General features: G+C 43.3%; 1 protein-coding gene across 1 annotated transcript; it reads right to left on the bottom strand.

The window, feature by feature from the left end:
* Positions 1–19,935: 19,935 nt before the first annotated feature.
* On the bottom strand, positions 19,936–26,017 carry LOC138300992 (transcription factor HES-5-like). The gene is made up of 3 exons (XM_069240979.1): positions 25,830–26,017; positions 24,581–24,761; positions 19,936–21,156 (listed from the first exon to the last, which is right to left on the bottom strand). Exons 1-3 carry the CDS (start codon positions 25,890–25,892, stop codon positions 20,876–20,878), a joined length of 525 nt encoding a protein of 174 aa, XP_069097080.1. The 5' UTR covers positions 25,893–26,017; the 3' UTR covers positions 19,936–20,875.
* Between the last annotated feature and the right edge of the window lie 722 nt (positions 26,018–26,739).

The following is a 26,739-nucleotide window of genomic DNA, read 5'->3' as shown; positions in this document are numbered from 1 at the left end:
TTTTATGTTTTAGGGGCAGGGTGGGCAGTCAGAGTAGTTTTAGGGGCGAGGGTGGTGGGTCGGATAGTTTAAGTTTTAGGGGTAGGGGTTGGGGTAATTTTAGGTTTTAGGGGTGGGTGGTGGTCGCGTTAGTTGTAGGGGCATGGGTGGGGGGTTGGGGTAATTTTAATTTTTAGGGGCAGGGTGGGGGTCGGAGTAGTTTACGTTTTATGGGGCAGGGTGGGGGGTCACAGTAGTTTGAGAGGCAGGGGTGGGGGGTCGGGGTAATTTTACTTTTTTGGGGAGGAGTGGAGGGTCGCTGTAGTTTTAGTTTTTAGCAGCGGGGAGGGTGGTTGGGGTAGTTTAACTTTTTGGGGTGGGGTGGGGGGTCCTGTAGTTTCAGGGGTGGGGGTCGGGTTAATTTTAGTTTTCAGGGGAAGGGGTCGGGGTAGTTTTAGGTTTTAAGGGCGGGGTGGGGGGTCAGAGTAGTTTTAGGTGTGAGGGTAGGGGGTCGGGGTAGTTTAACTTTTAGGGGTGGGGATGGGGTAATTTCAGGTTTGAGGGGCGGGGTGGTAGTCGCGGTAGTTTTAGGGGCGGGGGTTGGGGGCCGGGGTAATTTTAGTTTTTAGGGGCAGGGTTGGGGGGTCGCAGTAGTTTGAGAGGCAGGGTTGGGGGGTCGGGGTAATTTTACTTTTTAAGGGGTGGGGTGGGGGGTCAGGGTAGTTTTAGTTTTTAGGGGGAGGGGCTGGGGGTCAGGGTAGGATTATTTTTAGGGGTGGGGATAGGATTGTTTTAGGGGCGGGGAGTCTGGGGGGGTTACATGCTGGAACCATGCATGCCGTTCCGCACATGCTTTTACCAAGCATGCCTTTACAACGAAAAAATGTTGTTACGGCATTCGTGGTAAAGGCATTAGTGGTAACAATGTGGTTGTTGTTCTGACCGCGTTGTTCATGCATGCGTGGTTCCAGCATGCTTTGTTGCGTTGTGTATTCAACCTGAGATCTTTGAATGCCAGTATATACTCGTAACAGATTTTGTTGTCTGTCATTCAAGATGTGTCCTTACTTCCTCCCAAGAGTGCTTTTTTCAGTACTTTTTGGATTTGTGTTGTATCTGTTTGCTCATAGCTTACTGGCTTCTGTTTTGTCTTAGTCTTTGTGATAATGTTCACACCATTCTTTCTCTGTTTAAGGTTGAATTCTTCGTATGGTAATTTGGTTTCTGATAAAAGTTTCAGGTCATGTACTGGACAACAGCATTGTGTTACTTTGGTCAAATGTTCATGGTCTTGGCAATAATGTGCTGTGTGTATAATGTACACAGAGGTAGAAGGTGCCTGCTCATAACAGTCGCTTATAGATTTTTCAGGACAATGAATACCAATGCTTATAATTGGGCAAAAATTGAACTACAACTAACTCATTTAATGCGACTTTGCCAATATTTGTTATGTTATAAGCTAAGTGTAGGGCATTTCAACCATCTGTATGATCGTTAGTGCTACAGATGTCGGAGCTCCCGTTGCAGTTCTTAGGTTCCTCCTGATGGGAGTTGATGTGATCTGTTGACAAATTATTTAGTGGTTGTTCTTATTGGATAGTGGCTGGATGTACCTTGGCATATGTATGTGCAGAGCACTGTTTGTATGGATGTGTGTGTTTACGGATTAAGCCTTCTCTCTGAAGGTAATTCTCCTGAAGGCAATTCCAATAAAGGTCAACCTCTTGAAGGTGACCCACAAGATGGTAACACCCTCACATCCCCCCCAACAAAGCTATTGCTCCTGAAGCTGATTTTCCTGAAGGTGACCCTCCACAAGAGTAACCCTCAGGTGTACCTCACCCTTGTGGTGACCTTCCTGAACCTTCCTGAAGGTGACCCTCCATGAAGTTGATGCTTTACGAAGATGAATATCTCTGAAGATAATCCACAGCAGATTGACAGAAGGTGACCCTCCGTGAATTTTTCTTTTTTTGTAGCTGACCCACATGAAGGTAACCTGGAAGATAGCTCACCCTTAAACTGCCCTTCTAAAGTTGAGTGTCCCTGAGTGAGATCCTTCTTGAAGACAGTGCTCCCTAAAGGTGACTCTCCTGAAGTTCACCATATGTACTGATGATGCTTCAGAAGATGACAGTCTCTAAAGCTGACTTCCCCGCAGGCTTCCTTCAAGTACACTCACTTAAAATGACACTCCGTGAAGGTGCATAGCGCTTGAAATATTATTTGTCTTCTCTTGCACCCTGTCTCCGACCCCAGAAGTGTGCTGTGGCTAGGACTGTGTCCTGACTCATTTAAAACCATTTGATTGATCGAAGCCCACCGGCTTTATTAGAGGATTATTGATTTTCTCTCAGACCTGCGAAAGACACCCCTTCCTCCTCTCTTCAAGCAACCTACTTAATGTCAGGGTTCAATCCGTTCCCAAGCACCCCAAGCCTAGGATAAAGCGGATCGATCTGTGCACTTCCTGGGAAAGGGCCGCTCCAGATGTCCGTGGGGACCAAGCATGGCTTCTGAGTACAATGGCGGGTCAAGCACCCTTCACTAAACGGGGATGTTTCAAGGCACGCTTCCTTTGTGCCCTGATGAATGTCATTCATGACGGAAAAGTGTGAGAATCTCGGGGAGTTGAGCCTCTTTCTGTGCTTAATAGGCCTTTTGTGAGTTGAATTTCCCGAGAACGAGGGATCAGGGTAATATGCAGTGCAAGGGCCTCTTCATAGTGAGAGGGGGGCTGGACTTGGCATTTAGAACATCCGCCAAACGCATGATGGATCAGAGATGCATTCAATTGACCCCAAGTCATCAAATTAGATTAGCAATGGCCGGTAATTGGAAAGGAATTCACATATTGTCTCCCCTGTTTTTGGCATATTTAAAAGAGACCTAATAAGATGTCGTTTCAGCAGAAAACCGACCACACGTTATATTACCGGAGCTCTTATTTAAGATGGACATTTCTAGCTGCGATGTGCGTTTTTGTGCAGTTATAACTTAATGATGCAGTTTTTATTATAGCTGGGACGAGTGCAAAAATTCCCTTGTAACCTTTAAGTCTTTTGTACTAAACCTGTCAGAGGTAACTCGCAACTTCATCCCTCGAGGTAGATAAAATGGCTACCACTCGTTATTTATTTAGTAATTCGAGGTTATGATTTGTTATCGGTACTTTTAAACTGGCAGTGTGTCGAAGTTTAGCTACTTAATACTTAAAAGAATTCTGAGACATTGGAGAAAGTGGGGCTACTGTGCATTTTAGAGATTTAAAAACTGTGGCTGCAAATGTTGTATGTTTCTAAGTATTTTTAGTATATGAAGTATTATTAGAAGTAATAGTAGTACTAAAACGTCTAGTAATAACTATGAAGCTAATATTCTTCCTCCTCTTCTTCCTCCTCCTCTTCTTCTTCTCCTTAGTTTTGTTATAGTTTCTATTATTTGTGGAACTCTTCTTGAGAAGAAGCATTAAAAAATTATGTTTTTGGTAGTTTGAGATTTTTACTAAACTTCACTAATAATCTGGTCCCCAGATATGGCATGTGTAGCAGTAGATATTTCCCAATATATGCATCTGCCTTCACTTTACTCTTCCAACCACCGAACGTATCACTGTCCTCGCTGAAGCTGTGGCCTAGCAGTAGCTTAGCAGCAGACAGACTGTTCACCTGATTCTAGTGTATATCAAGCACTATCTCAAAAAGCCTCCCCAATATTTCAAAAAGCCCTGCATGAAAAACTGGCCTACACTGAAAACCTCAGATCGTTGACTCTCCTTTTCTTTCAAATGACTCTCTTTCCTTTCCATCCTCTGCATGCCTCCTCTGAACGAGGACTCTGAAATAGGAACATTTGAGTGAATGGTAACCAACTAGAGACCAGTTTATACCACAAGCCTACTGCAGGCCATAGCCTATTAAATGCTCAGAATAACCATCCCGGTCCCCTGAAATTAAGCATTGGCTATCGGAAGATGTTGAGGGGTATTGAAGTGAGTCACTAGTGGGGTGGCAGAGAAGAAAAGAGAGAACACCTTATTTGAGAGGGAAGAGACAAACACCAGTCACCATACTTAAGATCAGACCTGCGTGATTACCACCTTAAAAAAGAAATCTCAAAGAGGCTGCACAGTTATCAGCAGAAATCGAATATTTTGACATGCTAATATTATAGATGTTTTTATCACCGAGAAACCCAAGATCACATATCGTAGCAGTAGATCAATTTATGACCGGCTGGTACATAGTGATATTTCTGCAAAAGATGAAAACACAAGCAGTTTGGACCATAAGGAATTCTATGGTGTGGGAAAGGTAAGGTGTGCAAATACAGCACCAACATGAAAACATTCATGTACCATATGGGACGGGACAGAAGGAAATAGAGAAATGTATCACATGCAGTAATAGCTGTTCAATCTACATACTTGTATGCACTTATAACAAGTTGTACGTTGGCAGTACTATTCACACAGTCAAAAAGAGAATATTTTGTGCATATGATGGTAATAGATAAGACAGAAAATAATTATCCTGTAGTAAGGCATTTTGCAGAGTTTCCATTCTCAGATCAGGATCTTCTGAGATACAATGGGAAAGAAAGAATTGACACTGATATGAGAGGGCAACAGAGTCCTACAATTGAGATGTAAGTAGTCCAAACTCATCATACATCTAGAGGAACTGCTGGTACTCCTGGAAGAGTAGCTTCCTGGGATCCTGCCATTTTCTTGTATGCTTTATGTGTTGTTTTGCTCTGTCCTACGTGGTAGATATTTTAACTGTTTTTTAATATATTTTTGTATGTTACAGGAGACGACGAAGGAACTCTTTTTTGAGAGGTGGTTGATACACACTACCCTTGTCTTCAAGATGTTTCTTCACTGGGTTCTGTGTTGCAGTGCACATAACTTTCACTTTTTTGTATTTGCATTGTACCAAAATTTGCCTTTTAATGTGCAGTTCTTAGAATGTTTCCATGAATTAATTTGTTATTTAGGTTATTTTTGTGGCATTCACTATGACTCTGGCTCTAATATACACTATCGCATCTAAACTGTCCCTTGGGTTTTATCAGAGTATTGTATTATGTAGGTGTGATGTCAGGTTGCCTGGTTCAACTTTACCTCATGACTAATTAGAAAGCCCACTCTGGCATTCTTCTGCTTAACTTTGTTTCATTTTATGATGCATTGTGGTAAACTGTTTAATTATGATGTGAGTATAACTGTTTTTAAATGTTCAGGTCAGAAGGTACATTTGTTTATAAATATTATGATATCTATAACATATACAAATTGCATGGATATTTACATTTTAGATTTTTCATTTTTTACCATCAATTTATGTTTATACAAACCATTTCAAGATGGTGCTTTCTTATAATAGGCTTTAGTCGTTAGTTATGTTTGTTATGATAGTGGTATTAAACACCACAATACACTGTATGCCATATTGTGAACAAGGCTCCCTGGAGCCAAAATGTATCTTGGGTATAAATTGAATAAGTGAACTTTTTATCGGTTCCCAGAGTGAGCATGCCTTTCCTGGTGGTGTTGAGGTGGATATGTAGATCATAATTAACGGATTCCTCTCCTGGTGCACATGCAACACCGCCAAAATAGAACATGTCATGAGTGATGTAATATGTGAGGTCATAATCAGTGCTTTCGCAAGGGTTCAAATAATAGTTACTTTAGGTCACAAGTCATAGTTGATTGAGATAATCATAGCTGGGGAATTTCAGTGGCTTCATTTGTTTAAAATGGTAAGTTTTAACTGACCTATAAAGTCCCTTGAACCTTTGTTTTTTCAGTGAATTTCTAGGGTTTTTCTAAATGTAAAGTACTATTTTATTTTCATTCCGTGCCATAATGTCACTTTAACCTTTGTTTCTTTCACTGAATTTATATGTTCTTTTTAATATAAAGTAAGGTGTTGATTACTGTGCGCTGTGTTGTACAGCGGCCAGGCCCTGTGCCCAACCCCTATTGAGCAACTTATCCCCACCAACGCACAGCTTTAAACAATGCTTGATACATTTGAATTTTTTTAAGTCAGTCTTTCTTTTACATGTACAGCCCTGAAAATACAGTCATAAAAACAAGCACAAGAGGGCCCTGCAATCCTGTACAAAAACATAGAGCTCCAACTAGGAGCGCTTTGAAAACATTTGGTAAGCTGTCCTGGAGTCATGGATTTAATGGCCAGCAGATTGTTTTTTCTTAAAGTTGCTGGGGTGCTGCTGCACTTCCTGCAGCACCCCCCAGAACATTCAATAAAGTGCTTGTTGGTACCCCTCTCCCTTCTACAGGCACCACAATGATAGAAAGCAAATGATAAAAGAGCTCATTAGGGCATTACGGGGTGGTCCCCGAGGTAGAATTGAATAATTATTACAGCTCATTTATTATTCATATATTTTTTTAATTACTTTTTGGGTGCCCCATGCCGACCCGGGTCACCCTCACCTTTATTTTTTGTTTGGTGACATGGAGGAGCCCCAGGCCTAGCGCAGCCCTGCCTGCTTGCAGTTTCAAGTAACTTTTTCATTCCTTCTTTTTAATTTTTTTTAAAATTTAAAATCAACTGGGGTGCTCCAGTGCCCACCCAAGGCACCCTACACCATTTTTCTTGTTGTGGATGTGCGGGAGCCCCTGGCCCATCACAGCCCCTGCCAGCTGCTCTCATGAAGCAGGCCACTGTTTAACTTTTATGTGGGTGCCCTGCTACCCACCCTGGACACCCATATCTGCCACACTTTAGGGGACACGGGGGGACCAAGACCCTCACGTCTGCATGGCTCACCAGCCAGCATCATACCGGGTGCTGGCAGGAACTTGCAACATTCCTTTGCTCCCACCCAGGCAGATGCAGCATTTTACACTGCTATCTCTACTGTGCCCCTATATCTTTTTTCAAACTTTAACCTAGGACAGGGAACTGAGTGTCTGAGTCCTAGGATGACTGGTGCCACATCTTTCTTGATGTAGTGGCAGCCAAACAGATCTCATCTTGAGATCTGTTGTCACAACAGGTCCTATGCAGTGTGATATATACAAAGTATTTTAGCCTTAGATAGGTTGTTATATTTGAGAATAAAGCATTAACAGGCCATATCAATTACACATTATGCAAAAAAACATGATGAACTTTGTTCTTCTTAGACACATAACTTACCCAAAAGCTTTGTGACATAAGTTTTAACAGTAATCCAGAAATTGATTCACCTAATAAACATTTAACCTTTTCTCTGAGTCATCACTGAATATCTAGCTTGCCCTTACAATAAAATTTAATTGACTTGGTCTCCAGTGAAGCCCTGTGTCCTCCAGTGTGTATCTTTTCACAAGCGGAAATAACCCAATCCCTCATACTAAGGAAGCCCCCACCAACATATAGGCTGAGTCCCTAACCAACCATGCGAGAGTCAACCTAAATAATGGTGGCCCCCATAGCCCCCCTTGGGAGATGGCCCGGGGCATCCAGGTTATAGCTTGGTCCCCTGGCACGTGCCCCAACACCACAACATCCCTTGGGCAGAACTATAGAATACCCCAAATGGCTAGGAACAGTCACTGTAGTGCCCAACCCCGGCTCCTCACAGAACACTGCTGAACCATTGCCATGGCTTGGGTAAGACTCAAAGTCAAATCAATCAAGAATTTGCCTGGCTTTTTGATGCCTGATGCCAAGTTCTCTACTTGCTTTGGACCCAGTCACAAATTTGCACTAACAATGTATGACAAATACACCAACATGAAGTAGCAAACATAAATATGGAAGAATGTACTCAAGAAAATTGACAATCGAACTGAATCAAAGCAACAAAAAAAAACCTGTGCCGCTTGGTAGACTTTAATTTGACTTGCTTTTCACACGTGGCCAAGACCCCTCAAAAAGGGACAATGGCAATGGCCTTTGGATGTTCCCTCCCTCTCCTACATGTGGCACTCATCTATAGGCTGGGGTCTGCCATGGCGGCTGCTCTTTTTGTCCAGTAACGTTAACATAAATAGCACTTCCTGCTCTCAGTTACTCTACTGACTCACCTGTCTTGACAAACGAACGATTTTAGAGAAGGGTCAGCACCTCGATGACAGCAATTAAATAAATAACAAAACAAAGAGGTCATAGAGGACTTAGAATTTGCTCCTCGGGTTACAGCATTTCAGGAGACTTAGGCAATGTGCAGTGGCTTCGGAGAAACATGCTCTGTCTGCTGAATGTCCATGGTGGATAAATGCACCCTCCTACGCTCATAAGTGACTGCAGTGAGGAGTCCTAAAATCTGGGATGCAGCCGATCAGACACTTGTCTGTGTTACTTAGTGACTAGTCCTCCATTAGCCCCTCTCGGGCCACTAGGGACCCATGTGATTGAGATACTTGTGATGAGGCTAAAGGTTGCACAGCTTCTACCATCCTCTGTCTCTATTGAGAAGGAAGAGAAGCTCCCATTCAGAGCTTAATTTGAGCCGGTGGTTTCAGGTGCAGGGCACCAGCACTTATTTTTGAGAGCCGACACTTATTTTTCTGAATCAAGCATTTACTGCCAGCAAAAGACACATATGGGAAAAAAGAAGAAGAGAAAGATGGAAAAACTTAACAAAGGGAGAAATTAGAAAGCTGCAAGAGTGATTTTAAGGGGCAGAGAGTGACTGTAAACGGATTAAAGATGGCTTCAGGATTACATTGCCTCAGTATTCTCTGCTGGCACATTTAATTGCAGGTGCCCAGCGGCCGCTTGTTTCAGTGGAGAGCTTTGGACACCGGCACGTTTTTATTTACAAGTTAAGCATTGCTCCCACTGTTGTAGAAGTCCGAGCTACACCTTCGCTGAAAAAAAAAGATTCTTGCACTGCTATGTTACACACTTGCTGTTTGGCAGAAAGGGAGTGTTGCACTGTTGTTGCCTTATAAATAGACCTTTCATCAAAGCAGGCTTTCCATCAGTACAATAGACACTAAGGTTTGCAATCAGTTGTGATCCATTTGAAATTATGCATGCAACAAATCCGTGAATGTTCAATGGACTCACTCCCGTTGTTCGTGAAGTACTGTCATGAGATTGTGAACATTAATGACTATACACTGCTCTGGTCCATGAACAATGGTCACTTATTTTTGCTTAATAACCCCAAAACGCCTGGATGAAAAAGCACAGTTTAAAGCCACAAATTGTGTGACTACAAGTCACTGTATTTCTGACTCCCCTTGTAACCTTTGCCACGCTGCACCAAATGTCCCCCTACTGGTTGGTCTGCCTAAACATCCCATCCAAAGCTTGTAGTTACTTCATAAGGCAGCTGCAGGAATGATAGTGGGTTTAAGGAAAGATTCGTTCATCTCATGTCATTTACAAAAACGTCACTGGCTACCCTACAAGATTCTACTGTCAAGCCTTGAGCGTGTGCCATAAACCCATCCCTAGTACTAGGCAAGCTACCTATATGGCATCCATTTTTCCTGGTATATAGCACTTGTGGGCGTAAATGCCCATTTTTGGTTAAAACTCCAAAATTCAGGAAATCCAGACTGGGTGGCCGCTCACTGCTAGTGGTTATGTCTAGGGTTTGGAACTCCTTACCCCTAGCCCTCAGTTACCAATCATAACGTTTAGTTCCTGATCGAGTAATTCCACAGTATGCGTCTATTGTAAAAAAATTCTGCCCTTCTTTTTCTGTCATATAGTCTGGAGGATGCTGGAGAGTTTCTGATTGTTTTCTTTATCATAAGTGCAGAGACATTTCATTTCAAATAGCTGTTTGCACTTTATACATGGATGAACTCATTCACTCGTTCAGTTGGCAGGCTAATAGATTGAAATCTGAACACTTTCTCCCATATTTGATTTAAATTTGGTGGGTCAAAGATACCAATATGTTAAATGTAGATCTATCTATCTCTCTATCTATCTATCTATCTATCTATCTATCTATCTATCTATCTATCTATCTAGATATCTCAGAACTACTTATGTAACACTGTGTGCAAGTAAATGTGGTCACCCTACAAATGTTATTATATGTTTTTGAATGTTATCTGTTATCTATTTGTACTGCATATACTTATGTTCCCATACTAAGTGCCCCACTTCCCTGGTGGGATTGATTAATGATATACACAATACTGAGGCTAAAAAGAAGAGAATGAGAGCTAATCAGATAGCTCTAGATACAATATTTCAGCTGTTAAGTTGTGGGCAGTGTTTCGTGCAAGAGCTTGTATTGCTACATGCACTACGTGCATGTGGCAGCACTACGTGCAAGGTAAACAGTGGTGCAGAGTGTGGACCATTGGCCTCTGCTTTCATTGGCCTTCGCTTCCATTTTGGTTCATGACTCCATTTTGTCGAGTCTGGTTCGGTGCGTAAGGCACTGTTCTGTGTTTTTCCACAAGCTTCGGCAAGCTGAAGGGTGGGGTGTTTTTCTGCTCAACTTCGCTCCATCTGCCTGGTACGAAGGGCGCTATTTACATTCCACGAGCTATCAGTTAGAACAACAGGGGGATGCGCCTGTACACAAGGAGGAATGCAAGCTGCCTGTACACAAGGAGGAATGCAAGATTCACCTTGGAGTCCTCTCCTGGGAACTTGGCCCGTTCTGAGGAGACGTCTCGAAGGGTGAACAAGGTACCGCCGATTGCACAATTTGTAAAGGAGGGGGTCTTTTTCTAGAAAAGACTCCTGGGCGTTAGTAAATACTATAAAAGTTGGGGGCCTGGATGGGCTGGTTTAGGAACTCTCTTCTGGGTTGGACGCAACGCCAGGAGGACTGATTGTCCCGAACAGAGGCTCCCTGTGCTAGCTGATTTGGGTTCCCCAGCTTTGTGTACGGCGGAGGGATGCAGACGCTCTTTTCGGTGAAGCTTTTCAATTTATTAAGTGTATTGTGTGTGCGCGCGTAATATGTACTTATTCTTGCAGTCATTTTCATGCTATTGAGCATTGAAGTATATTGTGTGTGCGCGCGTAATATGCACTTATTCTTGCAGTCATTTTCATGCTATTGAGCATTGAGGTATATTGTGTGTGCTTGTATTATATGCACTTACTCTTGCCATTATTCACAGAGTGCTTATATCTTTATCATTATTCTCATGTTATTCTCCTGATATATATATATATATATTAGTGTGGTTTGGTTTTGCTAGCTGAGAACTTGCCCCTTAAATAAACTTGATTATTCTACTTACGAAGGTGTTTGAGAGTGATTGCTTTACATTGTGCCTTAAAATATCCTGAAGTGCATAGTTTTGATATTCTGAAGAGTAAAGCAGTACAAATTGGCGTAGTCGTTTGCAGGATTAAAAAAAAAAAAAGGGAAAATGCTTAATAAGATCAAAGCGAGCTCAAAAGCAGGTTCTCATGTAGCAAATCCAGACATAGAAATACCGGGGTGGGAAACTGCCCCGTATAAACTTTTAGCTCAGGAATGGTCACGTTGTGCTGGTTTGTGTGAAAATTGGAATGCGTGTATGTTGAATGTAGAACCTGAAGATCTTCTTATATGTTTACAGAAAGTTTCAATTGACAAGGGAAGGGAGATTTGTGCGTTGGGGAGGCGAGGCTGGATCTTGCTTTCTGCGTACCGAAAGTTGTATGAAAAATGTTTACAGTTACAAAAAGACCACGAGCAGCTGGGGAAGGAGTTAGTAGAAGCCCGAAATTCCTCTACCATGCTAGCTTGTCAAAATAAATTATTAAGTGATAAGTTGGAAATGTACCAACTGGTTGCAGAGAGAACGGCCGTTAGCGTAGCTAAATATAAACACAAGAAACGAAGAGGGAAAGTTAATAAAAAGAAGGTGCATTTAGCTATCTCTCAGGCAGGATTAGCCTTTGACCCTGAATTTTGGGATGGAAACATCTGGGATACATCTGATTTTTCAGATGGGTCCGGGGGCGATGACTGCCAAGATGTTAGACAGGAGAAGACAGAGCGCAGGAATGTTGTCCGTGCGCAGCCCATATATCGGCGAAAGTTACAGCATAGCCCAGCTAATCCTGGAGGGGTGATGTTGGATGCCCTGGAGGATTATACACAGCAAGAACTAAGTGATGTGATAGACAGATTTCGACAGAGGTCTGGGGAAACATTGCTTACGTGGTTGGTGCGGGTGCACGATATGGGGGGCCAGGGGGTCCAATTGGATCACGGCGACGCCCCGAGGCTTTGTATGTTAAGTACAGACCCGGTTATTCAAAATGAGTTTAGAACCTATCCAGGGAATGGTCCCATGACCAATTTGTTAGAGCTAGCTGCGCAAGGGTGTGCTCAGAAGTATCCGACAGAGTCAGACTGGCCGCCTAATGATAAACCTTGGTATACTTTGAGAGATGCAGTACAGAGATTGAAGGAAGAAGGGATGAAAACAGCTATCTTTATGGGTAATGCCCATGATTTGATGAATGGAATTTTAAGTGTGTCTGTGCGAAACCGGCTGATTAGGGCCGCTCCTCCTGCATATAAGCATGTCATCATGACTTTGTTAATTAATCAGACGGGTAACCCATTGTCTCAGGTGGTAGAAGCGGTGCGTGAGTTAAGTGATTTAGGAGAATGGGCTAAGCCAGAGAGGAATTCACGGTCTGAGAATCGTACTGATAACAACAGGGTGACAAGGCGAGACATGTTTCAGGCCTTGCTGCGAGATGGGGTGACCAGGAATGAAATTGATGGGATAAGCACCAAGGACATGTGGGAAATGTACCGCAAACGCGGTTTGGATAAAAAGGAGGGGAGCAGGAAAGGGAACAAGAAGGATAACAAAGTGGTGAACCAGAGAAAGGCAGGAGGGGAGGAGCGTGAGGGTGAAAAGGGAGAGAGAGGGAGAGAACCCCACAGTAGAGAGAGATCCCCAGAGGATGGAAATTGGGAGGAAGAGCACCGAAGCGCAGAGGGAACCCGGAGCAGGGAGAGAGACCGGGAACTGACAGGTTCTGGGAAAACTCGAGGAAGAGAGTGGGAGAGGGAGCTGGTAAGCTCAGAGAGGTTGCGAAGCAGAGACAGGGAGGAGGAGTTCCCTGAGAATTACCGCAAACTGTATCCAGATTTGACTTGGGCAGACTCTGATGTGCGCAGAGTGAAAATAGATTAGGAAACAGGCCAAACTCCGGTGCAGGGATGGGCTCGCAAAGATAACAGACCTCATGTCAAAGTAGAAATTTATTGGAAACGTGGAAATGTTCAAAAAGTTCGAGCCCTCGTTGACACCGGAGCGGAGGCCACTTTGATTCATGGCAATCCAAGAAAATTCAGGGGACAGTACTTCACCATTACGGGATTGGGCGGAAAAGAAACCCCGGCAGTGCAGATAGTGGTTCCCATGAAAATAGGGGCACTTCCAAAGAGAGAATACACTGTCCTGATTGTGCCCATTCCCGAATACATTATTGGAATTGACATTTTGAAAGGGATGACCCTACATTTGGAAGATGGATGTTATCAATTTGGTTCCAAAAGATTTATATCAATAGCCGCCGCAAGGGTGGGGCTGTTGAAGATTCCTCCGGTAACACTTCCCCAAGCTACTAAAGTGATTCAAATGAAACAGTACAGAATACCGGGAGGACATGAGGAGATTAGCCAGACTATACATGATTTACTAGAGGCCGGGGTAATAGTTCCCATCACCACTGCGTGGAATAATGCCCTCTGGCCTGTTCGTAAAAGTGATAACAGTTGGAGGATTTGCATTGATTATCGCCAATTGAATAAACATACATCTCCTCTGACTGCAGCGGTCCCAGACACCATTACCTTGATTGAGAACATACAGAAACACAGTGGGACTTGGTATGCAACCATTGACATTGCCAATGCCTTCTTTACGATACCAATAGCTACTGAGAGCCAGCCTCAGCTGGCATTCCAGTGGGCGGGGCGTCAGTACACCTTCTGTAGATTACCCATGGGGTATTTACATAGCCCCACTATCTGCCACCAGCTGGTGGCAGAGCATTTGGATGAAGTACCAGTGGTTCCTGGAGTGCAAATTTCTCACTATATAGATGACGTGATGATGCAGGGAGAGACGCAAGAACAGGTGCAAATTCAGCTAGACAGGGTGGTGGAACATTTGCAGAATAAAGGGTGGGAGATTAACCCCGAGAAAGTGCAGGGACCGTCTCAGAGCGTGAAATTTTTGGGCATTCAGTGGAATCAGGGACACAGAGAAGTGTTGCCAAAAGTGAAACAAAAGATTAAGGAATTCGCAGTACCGCGAAATCGGAAGGAAGCCCAGAGTTTTATTGGACTATTCGGGTATTGGAGACAACATATACCCCATTTGTCTCAGATTTTGGCCCCATTGTACAAAGTTACACGAAAGAAAAATGCGTTTGAATGGGGAGAGCAGGAGCAGCGCACGTTTGAATTGGCGAAAGACGCCATTCAGCATGCTTTGGATTTGTGGCCGATTCGAGAGGGAGACATTGAGTTGAATGTGACAGTCCAGGGGCAGTATGCCAATTGGAGTTTATGGCAAAAACAAAGAAGAAAGAGGGTGCCCCTGGGATTTTGGACAAAGAAGTTACCTGAGGCATGAGAGCGGTATACTCCCTTTGAGAAGCAGCTGCTGGCCTGCTATTGGGCCCTGGTTGATACTGAGCAAATTACACTGGGACACAATGTGATTTTAAGGCCTGAAATTCCCATCATGCAGTGGGTTATGAGTTCCCCAAAAACTCATAGAATTGGACATGCGCAAGAAGCCAGCATTATAAAATGGAAATGGTATGTCCAGGACAGGGCACGAGCGGGTCCAAAAGGGACCGCCGTTTTGCATGAGCAGGTAGCGCAGGCTCCAGTGGAGAATTCCGAAATGTTGCATGATGTACCTTCAGTGTGTGAATCCCCAGTAGGGTGGGGCCAGCCGTTCGCAGACTTGTCTGCAGATGACAAAAAATATGTGTGGTTCACAGATGGTTCAGCAAAATATGTTGGAGCGAAAAGGCACTGGAAGGCAGTGTCCTATAATCCTGTTACCAAGAAGCTTTTGACAACTACAGGACAGGGAAAAAGTAGCCAGTATGCAGAGCTTTATGCCGTGTATCAGGCTTTAAAACAGGAGCTACCCAGAAAATGTCACATTTATACAGATTCCTGGTCTACCGCCAATGGGTTAGCTACTTGGCTTCCCACGTGGCATGCACATCAGTACAAAATCCATAACAAAGAGGTATGGGGGAAGGAGTTATGGCAGGAGATCTGGGAAATGTTACCTCAAAGCACCGTGACTGTCTATCATGTGGACGCTCACTGTCCAACTGATTCATTAGACCGATGGTTCAATTGTCTTGCAGACGATCGAGCCAAGATTCAAGAGGCTGAAGTGGAGGCGCAGAGTTCTGATTTGGTGGGAATGGCTAAATGGGCACACCAGAAATGCGGACATCTTGGAGAAAAGGCTACTCACAGGTGGGCTGAGATTAGAGGGATGCATCTTCCCCTAGATTTGATTAAAACAGCGATCATTGAATGTCCCATTTGTCAGCATGCACAGCACAGACCGGTCCCACATGTGGTGAGAGGCCAGCTAGGTAGAGGTAAATTGCCAGGACAGATTTGGCAGATTGATTACATTGGACCAATGCCAGTGAGCAGAGGGTGTCAGTATGCCTGCACTGTGGTAGACACTTACTCTGGTTATCTCATAGCCTTTCCCTGCAAGCGCGCAACTCAGCAGAGCACCCTGAAAACACTAGATCTGTTGATTCTGTACTATGGAGTGCCACTCCAGATTCAAAGTGATAACGCCAGCCACTTCAAGGGCAGACTAGTGCAGGACTATTGTGCACAACGCAATATTGAGTGGATTTTTCACATACCTTACTACCCACAAGCAGCGGGACTGATTGAGAGAATGAATGGGTTGCTGAAAGAACAATTGCGTAAACTGAATGATGGGACACTGAAGGGGTGGAGGGATAATTGATATGATGCTTTGCAAATTTTGAACAACCGACCCCTAACAAATGCCGAGACACCTCTCATGAGAATGCTGACACCTGCTTTACAGATTAATCCGTTTACAACGAGCAATACCATTGTGTATTGGGACACAGCTCCAGGAGCTTTGGCCCCATATCGAGCTACACCAGAATCTGCAGGACTTGACTTACATGCTTTACACATGCATCGATTGAAACCTAGAGACATCACTCTGATTGAAACTGGGGTGGGAATTCAGATTCCCCCTGAGCATTACGGTCTGATCGCCCCTCGATCTGGGCTTGCCTTGAGGGGCATCCAAGTTTTAGGAGGCGTGATAGATGCAGACTACCAAGGCGAGTTGAAAGTCATTCTTTTGAACAGTGGTGACACAGACCTAGTGGTGCAACCTGGTGATCGCGTTGCCCAAATTGTCATCATGCCGGTTTATGGAGGTGTTGTTAAGAAGGGGAGCGCCCCAGCTCTTCTCACTGTGAGAGGCAAAGGAGGGTTTGGATCTACTGACAAGAACCCAGGGGCCAAAGTGTGGATTGAATCCCCAAATAACCCTCCTCAACCCGCTGATGTCATCGCCACTGGACCAGACAATGTCCTGGTAGTTATGCGACCTGGTCAAGACAAATGGGAACATGTTCCCGCTGACAAATGCTATCTGCGAGAATGATAATACGTGTTTTGTCCTTTGTTCTTTTCAGATCATCCTGTGGAGTGCCTGTGCCATGAGTGTGGTGTATGGAGCCCGTTCGGGAGACTCCACCGGGGAGCGGGAGGGGCTCATAGCCCAAAAATTCAACCGTCAGCCGCAGATGCCAACGCTGCTGCATCAACCGAACAATGTTTGGATTCATCTAGCGCAGGAAGTGCTGAATATATCTCACTTCTGTATGAGTAACATGCAAAGCGTTCAAGATTTGATTACCACTTGTCTAGTGGCAGTGCCCACTCCTGCTGCTGTATTATTACACATCTTTAACAATACAAACCAGGATGGAATGGTGGATGTGAGTGACGTTCGCTCCCATCTGTCACTCTATGAGTACTGCCGTCATTGCCCGGAGGTGGGCAGGCGGTTGTGGAGGAACATGACATCTATACTCACGTTTAACATCTCAAATGGGGATGTGTGCTATTCATTGACCTGTGATCCTATGAAAATAGGTAAATGTGCTCAGCTCAAATTGGAGAAAAGAGACAAAAACTTAACTGCTGCACAACGGACGTTGTGCCACTCACGGAATGACCTAACCTGTTTGAATGTAAATAATTCGATGTTTTGCCAACATGTGGTGCCTGCTGCCAGCCACATTCAAAATGTTAAGTTGCCTAAAGGTTGGCTCTTTTCTTGTGGTAATCTTTCTTTTACTTATATTCCAGCCAATCTAACCGGAGGGCCTTGTGCCTGGTCACGCTTAAGCTTTCTCATGTTTCCTATGGATACTGCTCTACACTCTCGCTATACCAGAGACACTATTCAATTACCTACGGACTGTGATTCTGAAATTTCATTGCTGTCCAAAACAGAATATGTTAGTTTAGCTGGTTCTATCGTAGGGGTGCCAGGACTTGCAGTATATAATACCAGAGTTATTAATAAACTTGCATGTTTAGTAGTCAAGAATATTAACTATACATCAGCTGCCTTAGCTGAGCTGTTATTAGATGTACAAGGAATTAGAAGAGCTGCTTTGCAGAATCGCGCTGCTATTGATTATTTACTGCTTAAACACAACCATGGCTGCAGTGATTTTGAAGGATTATGTTGCTTCAATTTATACGACCACTCCATATCAATCAACTCCCACATAGAGGCCCTGCATAAGTTGGTGAAGGGGGTGCAGCAGGATGTTGACAAGGGGTGGTGGGATTGGGCTTTTGGATGGCTGCCTAATTTAGGCCAACTGCGTTATATCTTTGGTGTAATCATTATCATAACAGTTATTTTAATTTCATTATGTTGTTGTATTCAGTGTGTGTCTAACCTTCTATCTCAGTGTCGCCCAAGAGCATTGCCATTTCAGCTTATAGGATATACTTAGTTGTAAGTTGGCCAAATGGTCCAAGGGTGGAAATGTATTGCTACATGCACTACGTGCATGTGGCAGCACTACGTGCAAGGTAAACAGTGGTGCAGAGTGTGGACCATTGGCCTCTGCTTTCATTGGCCTTCGCTTCCATTTTGGTTCATGACTCCATTTTGTCGAGTCTGGTTCGGTGCGTAAGGCACTGTTCTGTGTTTTTCCACAAGCTTCGGCAAGCTGAAGGGTGGGGTGTTTTTCTGCTCAACTTCGCTCCATCTGCCTGGTACGAAGGGCGCTATTTACATTCCACGAGCTATCAGTTAGAACAACAGGGGGATGCGCCTGTACACAAGGAGGAATGCAAGCTGCCTGTACACAAGGAGGAATGTAAGATTCACCTTGGAGTCCTCTCCTGGGAACTTGGCCCGTTCTGAGGAGACGTCTCGAAGGGTGAACAAGGTACCGCCGATTGCACAATTTGTAAAGGAGGGGGTCTTTTTCTAGAAAAGACTCCTGGGCGTTAGTAAATACTATAAAAGTTGGGGGCCTGGATGGGCTGGTTTAGGAACTCTCTTCTGGGTTGGACACAACGCCAGGAGGACTGATTGTCCCGAACAGAGGCTCCCTGTGCTAGCTGATTTGGGTTCCCCAGCTTTGTGTACGGCGGAGGGATGCAGACGCTCTTTTCGGTGAAGCTTTTCAATTTATTAAGTGTATTGTGTGTGCGCGCGTAATATGTACTTATTCTTGCAGTCATTTTCATGCTATTGAGCATTGAAGTATATTGTGTGTGCGCGCGTAATATGCACTTATTCTTGCAGTCATTTTCATGCTATTGAGCATTGAGGTATATTGTGTGTGCTTGTATTATATGCACTTACTCTTGCCATTATTCACAGAGTGCTTATATCTTTATCATTATTCTCATGTTATTCTCCTGATATATATATATATATATATATTAGTGTGGTTTGGTTTTGCTAGCTGAGAACTTGCCCCTTAAATAAACTTGATTATTCTACTTACGAAGGTGTTTGAGAGTGATTGCTTTACATTGTGCCTTAAAATATCCTGAAGTGCATAGTTTTGATATTCTGAAGAGTAAAGCAGTACAGAGCTGAAGCAGGCATAAAACATTTTAAAAAACTACAGACTAAGCACAGTGTCAAATGGGTGCTTAACACTTTACGTGTGTACACGTCGTGTGTACTCGACGTTCAGTGGAAAGGATAGGGTGTCATCTATAGCTTGAGTTTATGACTTCTTGTTGTTCAGAGTCTTCGAATCGGTGCAAAGGCCACTACCTTACCCAATTATAAAGCTGGAAGACAAGGGCTTTGTGATCTCTGAAACAACATGCACCATCAATGTGATCTATATTGCATGTACAACTAGAACGTTCATTGCACATAGACTATCATAGACCATTATAATGTTATTTTCAGAGGTTAAAAACTCTTAAAGTGAGTCTTCCAAAAACTGATTGACGCCTGTTTTGATGTGATCATGAAAACGTTTTGGAATGTCAGATGTGTCCACCACTGTAACTGCATCAGCTATGCTTAGTCAGTGACTCCTCAATGAAGTTATCTGAGATATCCACAGTGATGTAATTGATGTGTGACTTGATGAGCCGTACATGGCGGGGGATGATTTACAGTTTATGAACCCCAAATTAACTGATGGATTTCATGGGTTAGTAGGATATTTTACCCATACTCTATATGTGTGCTCTAGTTGTAAGTACATATCTCAGTTTTTGTGGGAGTAGGAGAATCAAAAGATTCCAAGCCAATAAGGAAGATATGCTGATGAGTACAGGGAGACATGGGCAGACTATTGCTTTTTTGCATGTTTGTAGTGTTTACAGTAATTTCCCTCAAATAATGTATTAATTTGTGTACAGAATTCGTGGCAGTATTAAGCATGGGCTATATCAATGATATGTGGTACATAAGTATGAATCCTTAAAAACTCCCCCTTTATCAATAAATAAATAGTTTATTCTCACTTTTCCATTAGAATAAATCACAGTTGCCATCATGTGCTAAACATATTTGTTCATACTACAAATATCACTTAGGCTTTAAAAATAAGCACTGAATAGCTCTCTAAACATATTAATGTTATTGTAGAATTTATACATAAAAGTATGTGTTGATTTGGTACTTATTAAAACTGTGCTAAAGCATAAAGACAGTGCTTTAACTTCTATTAATATCTCAATCGAGATAGCACAATATTATTCGAGGCAGATAACCTCAAAAATACATTTGTTACAAAAATAACAACTTTAAATCTGTACAGAGTAAACAATCTGTGGTAGACCTAATGCCTAAAAACGTGCACCCACAACAGAAGATACTCTCTTACTTCTATACTACATATTTCTTATTAAAAATAGTGCATTCTGAAAATAAGACACTGTAAGTGAAATTGTTGTACCCTGTCACTAGGGAGGGTAAGAGCTTAGAGTCATTACTGTTTGAGCAAGCATCACAAAGGTTTCTTCACTGACCGGGACATATCATGTTGCACAGTATATTTCACATGCAGAACATGATGTGCTAATGTAATTGCCTTTCACAAGTTGTACTGTTTTCGGAGTACTTCATGTGGTTTAAATAAATAGTTATTTTTTTATAAAGTACCTAATTTTGTGTTGGTCATTTCTAAGTGGACATAATTTTAAAACATAGAGGCAGAAAGTGATAAGGCAATTTTCCCATTATTACACAATTATGAAAGGTGGGATACTCAAAAATTCACATCTTCATGTTTAAAAGTCAAAAACATAACGAAACGTCCTCAGGCTTCACTGTGGTGGCAGTAATGTGTAGTCTCATAGTAGGCTGCCCAGAACTGCCTTAATGAGGCCCTCAGGATCGAACCACACCATATCCTCTCCGGAAATTCTTTGATTACCAAGGTCTCCACAGCCTGCCGGTGTGAGGGTGTGCTAGCTTCATTGCTCCTAGGCATGTTGGAAATGGGGAGATGCAGTGCTGGGAAGACTGGCTACCCACAACCAGTTGGACTTTGTGCCGGTTGTCAACAATGAGGTGCATATTATCGAAGTACTTGATAAGCTCCACCTGCGTGGCCTCATTAGCCTCGCAGTTAGACAGGAAATGAACTGACTGCTGGAGACAATTCAGGTATCCCTGGTTGAAACCTTTCTGTGAACTGGCTGCACTGAAGGCTGGAACAAAAAAACAAAGAGTATGTTAAAATAGCCCACATTGCATACTAACAAATGTTATAAATCAACAAAAGGGGCATGGCAAAGAACATTGGCCAATTATGTTAGCCTTAATAGGGGTATGAGGTGATTCCAAAACTCAGAAGGTTCTATTAATTGAAGTTCCAAATAGAGATTATTGCAGAGTTCTCTAAAAAGGTAATGGAAAGTTGTTCCGTGTTTAACTAAAATTGAAGCATCCTAACTCTGTCATTGTTAGCTGTTAGTATTACCCAGCTCAATTGTGTTTGTTTTTTCAGCTTGGGAAGGGTAATAAGCAGAGCTGGGCCTTTCAGGGCTGAAATCTATGATTCATGGATTGTACAGAGATGTCTGCACTAGTTGATTGACTGTTTTGAGCCATCTCTCTGACTATTTGATGGGACATGCTAACAGTCTGTTCTACGTGACACTGAGGTATAAATGTTGTTACACTCAGTGGGAAGATATGGTTTAAAAAGCCGTCATTAACTACTGTTGTTTACCTCACTTATAAGTTAAATGAAAGTGTGCAGTACAGTCATGATGAAAACAGGTGAGAAGATGTGCTGAGGACTTTTAATAGACAAAGGGCCAAGGCGCAAGATCTCAGGCACTGGAGACAGTTGGGGCTGGATCAGACCTGTCAAGGGAACTGGCCAACAATGGCCACGCTTTCAATTTTGCAGTCCCACACAGTGAGCAACCATTGGTTCTCACAGGGATTTTGGGGTCGTCTAGGTGATCGTCAGAGATGGCAGGACAGGTTAAATAATGAGCAAGGCTACCTGATTGCACATCACTGCCTGATTGCCCCTGATGACAGCCGATGCATCCCTTGCCCTTTCGGCAACGGAGTCATTTTACCCACCCTCCTGTCCCTTTATTAATTCTCCTGAGTGGGGCGCCTTTCATTATCATTGGTGGTGGGTAGGGGAGGAGTCATGTTTGGCCACAAACAGGTAGACTACCTTGGCATCAAGAAAATAAGTGGTGGCAAATTCAAGATGGAATTGGATTTTAAGCCTGTAGCTCAATCCGGGGCAAGGGTACTACAGTTTCTACTGGAAGGCAGAAGACTCCTTCTACAGTGATTGTCCATAGCCAGCCACAGTACCCCATTACACTGCCCTTGGGATACTGGGGGATGGTGGCTGCGTCAGGGGACCAAGGTATGACCTGGTTGCCAAGGCCCATCTCCTAATGGATGCAGGGGGGATCCCTGTATTGGGTTGGCTGTGGCATGGTTGTTTGCGGGACCAGCTGTTATGCTAGCCCAAGGTTCCTCTGCTTTGAGGGGGCAGGTGAGTTTGCCTTGTAGAAGACCTCTTATGGAGGGGCAAGAGGGGATTTGTCCTGGGTCCAAGTCAGCTGAAGACGTTGATGCCACTAGGGCTTGAGGGGTGGTCAACCATGACTTCTTTGGAGCATTATCTAGGAAACTTCTTGGATTTGTTATGGAGTATTGTCTAGGAAACGTAATGCATTAGCTTTGCCCATGTGATAATCACAATGCTGTTTCTGTACATATCCTAACTTTATATGGAAACTGAAAAATTGTTGTATTTATGAGGTGTAATAAATATGTCCAGAGAATGGTATATTATTTAATGAAGAATGGAGGCTTTCATTGGGTCCTTTTCTAAAAATCAGCTATATTTTTATTGGTGTGTAAAGTCAGTCTGGTTTGATATGACCGGTCTGCTGCGGTCCCTCACTTGTACAATTAGCGAAGGGCACTAATGCTGAAATAGAGCATTAGATTTTTGGAAGCGCCAATTAAATCAATAGAGTGGCAGGGATTATACGTTGACCCCCAACTGCCTTTGTCAATAGGATGTAAGACTATGTGAAAATAATGCCATGTTCGGGCTTGTAGGCCAGAGGGAAAGCAGTAGGCAAAAATCAGCCTTACACAGACACCCTTAAACTCTGCAGACTTGAGCTGCACCTGCCAACTCAGTGCGAAAGGCTATCACATCGTAATTACCACACCGGGTGCCCAGCATCAAAACAGGATGAGGAATCAGAAGAATGCCCAGCTGGCTTGTACCCCAGAAGAGCAGCAGGGCTTGGGTAAAATGAGTCATAGTCAAACACGTGACATATCACTAACAGCTTAAGTCTACTTTCTAGGTTATTCAAGTGACTGGCGTTTTGGAATCCTTTTGGTTTGCCTGTAAGTTACTTCACTTCTATATAGTAAAAAGCACACAGCAAAGTAAATGATGTGGAGGTGGTGATTCGGTCCATGTGCTCTGAAAAACACAGGGATGTTGTCTCTAGTTAGTAGCCATCTTTTCTTGGCTTCTGACCTTTAATTATTGGTGTCAGCTATTAACATGAATGTAAATATACAGCCTGGTATTGTGAAACAGAAGTCCTACTGGTGATTTTCTGCTAGCCCTGTTTCTTTCAACAGTACTAAGTATGCTGGGACATTTAAGACTGTGCTCGGGGGGATATCTAATGATTCAATGGCATTACCACACCCTGTTTAAAATCACATGCTTTCATTTAGTAAATGCACCCATTCTGGGAGGTGTATTAAATATTTGTGGAACTAAAGCCTGGGACCAGAAAGATTGTACACTGGAGACATTAAGTCATCTGGTAACCTTAACACAAGAGGGAGCCAGTTATCAAGCGATCAAACTTGCCCCACAAAACAAATAGCAAGTTTGACATGTCTTCTAGGACAGCATACAGTTTCTTAAACCATAGTATATCTAAAAAAACACGAGAGGTGATTGTAATGTTATCAATTCTCGCTGAAACATCCGCTGCTGTAGTTGCATACACACTATTTTTGCAGCAATGACACAACAGAATGGTGCATCACCACGGTTATTTACACAGAAATATATATTTATGGTTAACATTTTTAAAATATACATTGTTATTCATACAAATTAACTAAACATTTATAGCAATAAAATCAATGTTATCTTTTTGAGTAAATTATAGATCAAGATACGATATCTAAACTCTGGTCGAGTTAGTCATAAAACATGATTTTGGGCCGTATATGGATTTGATGAGAACTACTTAAATACTCACTTGTTCACATAAATCCAATGCACAAATCCAACAATGCACTAGACACTGCCAATGCAAGTATGCTAATACCTAGGAGAGAATCTAAAGTTGTGAGATCCATGACAATACAGCTACAAAGGCACTGTTTCAGCACCCCCATGTAATATTGGAAAGACCTCTGTCAGGACAGCAGAAAAACGATGAAAGCTTTTTTTTATTAAATGCAGTTATTGCTACAGAAATATTACTGAAGGTTGTCCTCTAATTTATTAAGACTGTCAAGTTGCTCCATTCATATAAAACATTACTTCAGTGCAAAAGCATGGCGTAATAAATTATGTAAACATGATGTTGTGTTCTCTCTCACCTTGGGTTTCCTGCAGACAGTGCTGTCGGAGGCGTCTCACAGCCACCTCCAGGATGTCGGCCTTCTCTAGCTTGGAATTGGGCTGTTGGGTCTGGAATTCTGCTTGCAGCAGTAGCCTGAGCTGCTCGATGCACCTGTTGATGCGATCCCTTCGCACCTTCTCCACTGCGGGCTTCCTCAGCTGAAACAACAGCAAGCCAGGTTAGGCAAGGCGAACATTATATAGGAGGCAAGTCCCGAAATATGGCATAAGGAAGGCGGCTTCGGCTGTATTCACCATAAAATAAGACGGAAACGCGAGGAAACAATAACTGCAACTAATACAAATAGAATAATTGTATTATGTTTATATAGTGCTTATTATAATATTGTTGCAACGGTGTAGCGCTATAACTACCAAGTCCGAATCAAAGTGCTTCTTTATCTCGTTTTATTATTTTGAGTACGTGTACGAGAACACACAAAATATTTTCAACGAGATACATGAGAAGTGGAAATAGCACAAGCAGGACGTTTCTTTCAAGATCAAGGACAGTTACCATAAGGTAAAAAGATGAGGAAAAAAGTGCAAATACAAGTGTTCAGACATGAGCGATAGCAGGCGGTGTGAACGGAGAGTTGGGGTTGCACTTATCCAAGAGAGAAATAGCCAGAGTTAAAGCAATATGATGAATTGGGAAAATAAGAGAGATGGATTGGCGAGGGAGGGTAGAATATTCAAAGTAATGAAGAGGATTAAAAATGGGGGGAAATTCCAGCGTTAAACGAAAGAGAAGAGTGAAAAGGACCATAGTATGGAAAGAATGAACGGGAAAGGCTAAGGGGTAGCAGAGTAAAGGAAAGTATCTAAGAAATAGAAGAAAATAAGGAATGAACAGATGAAGACTAGAGGCGAAAAGAAAAGGCAAATAGAAGGAAAAGACACAAAAAAGAAGAGAAGTGGAGACACGTGTGGATACTAAGGGAATAGAATCGGGAGGGACGAAAGTAGGAGACGAGATGAATATGGATAAAAAAAGAGACGGGGGAAAGAAATGAGAAGAAACATGAGAAAAAGGGAAATATGTAGATAAACAAGAAAGACTACGAGGAAGAAACAGATAAAAGAAGGAAACATTGAAGAAGAAATGGGGAATAAGAAGTATAGAAGCAAAGTAGAAAAGGTGAAATGTGGAAGAGATGATAGACGAAGGCGGGAAAGAGAAGAGACATTTTGAGGTAAGATGACGAGAGAAAGGTTATGACTCACTTTATTCTTATCTTTCGGACCCTGTCTCTCCTCCGAGTGTGCGTGGGGAACGCTGGGGGCCATTATTATCCTTGCACCAGCTCTTCTCAGAATAAACACACGCCTTGACTCGGGGGGAGATGCCCAGATCTTGTATTTATACTCGTGCCAGGCCTCAGGCGCTGTGGGTCTCAGCCCAGGGCGTGTTTCCCACACTCAGGGAGGCGCTGGGAGCCCTCGGTCCCACAATGGGACATGAATCCATCAGGACACGGCCCATTGGCTGCCAAAGGCCAGGAGATAATAACCTTCTGCCCGAGGCGACTGGTGGAGTGTGCTGGGGCGGCCTGGGAATCCGGGGAGGCGCGACTCCTGCACAGCTGGCGCAGGGATCCGAGGCATTCCCAGGGCTCAGCATGTGCCACCGAGGGATCAGGGCACACTTCCAATGCCGGGAAACCGCAAACAGCCTTGCATGGGTCAGGAGGCACACGTGAGAACTTCAAATGCTGACAGCCCCGACCAACGCACGTTGTAAAATCTGGCAAGAAAGAAATCACTCCTTAGAAATGCACTGTTGAAATATAGCAACTCTTGTTGTAGACCCTCACGTCGGGGGTTCTGGTGCCAGTTTGATAGTTTAGTGGACGTGCACCTGTTGCAGCGACCTCTGTTTAACCTACAAGAGACATATTCGCATCCAATTAATATTAGCTAGGGTAGCTAGAGGGTTAATTCAATATTGTTGATGTCTCCAGCAAACCTTGGGGTCACTGGTTCCCAATTGCAGTAAGATAGCTCAGTGAGTAATTGCGCCTGCTGCTGACATCGGGTCATAGTCTGGACTACACAGGTCTTGAACCGAAAAGGGGCTTTCAATGGGTTAACACGCGTGCTTCAGAGACCTGTGTACAACTTTAGAGTCTAAATC

This window comes from Pleurodeles waltl, chromosome 6, assembly GCF_031143425.1.
Source record: "Pleurodeles waltl isolate 20211129_DDA chromosome 6, aPleWal1.hap1.20221129, whole genome shotgun sequence".
Classification (NCBI taxonomy): Eukaryota; Metazoa; Chordata; class Amphibia; order Caudata; family Salamandridae; genus Pleurodeles; species Pleurodeles waltl.
The sequence above is the reverse complement of the archived record's forward strand: the minus strand, read 5'-3'. Positions and strand labels throughout refer to the sequence as shown.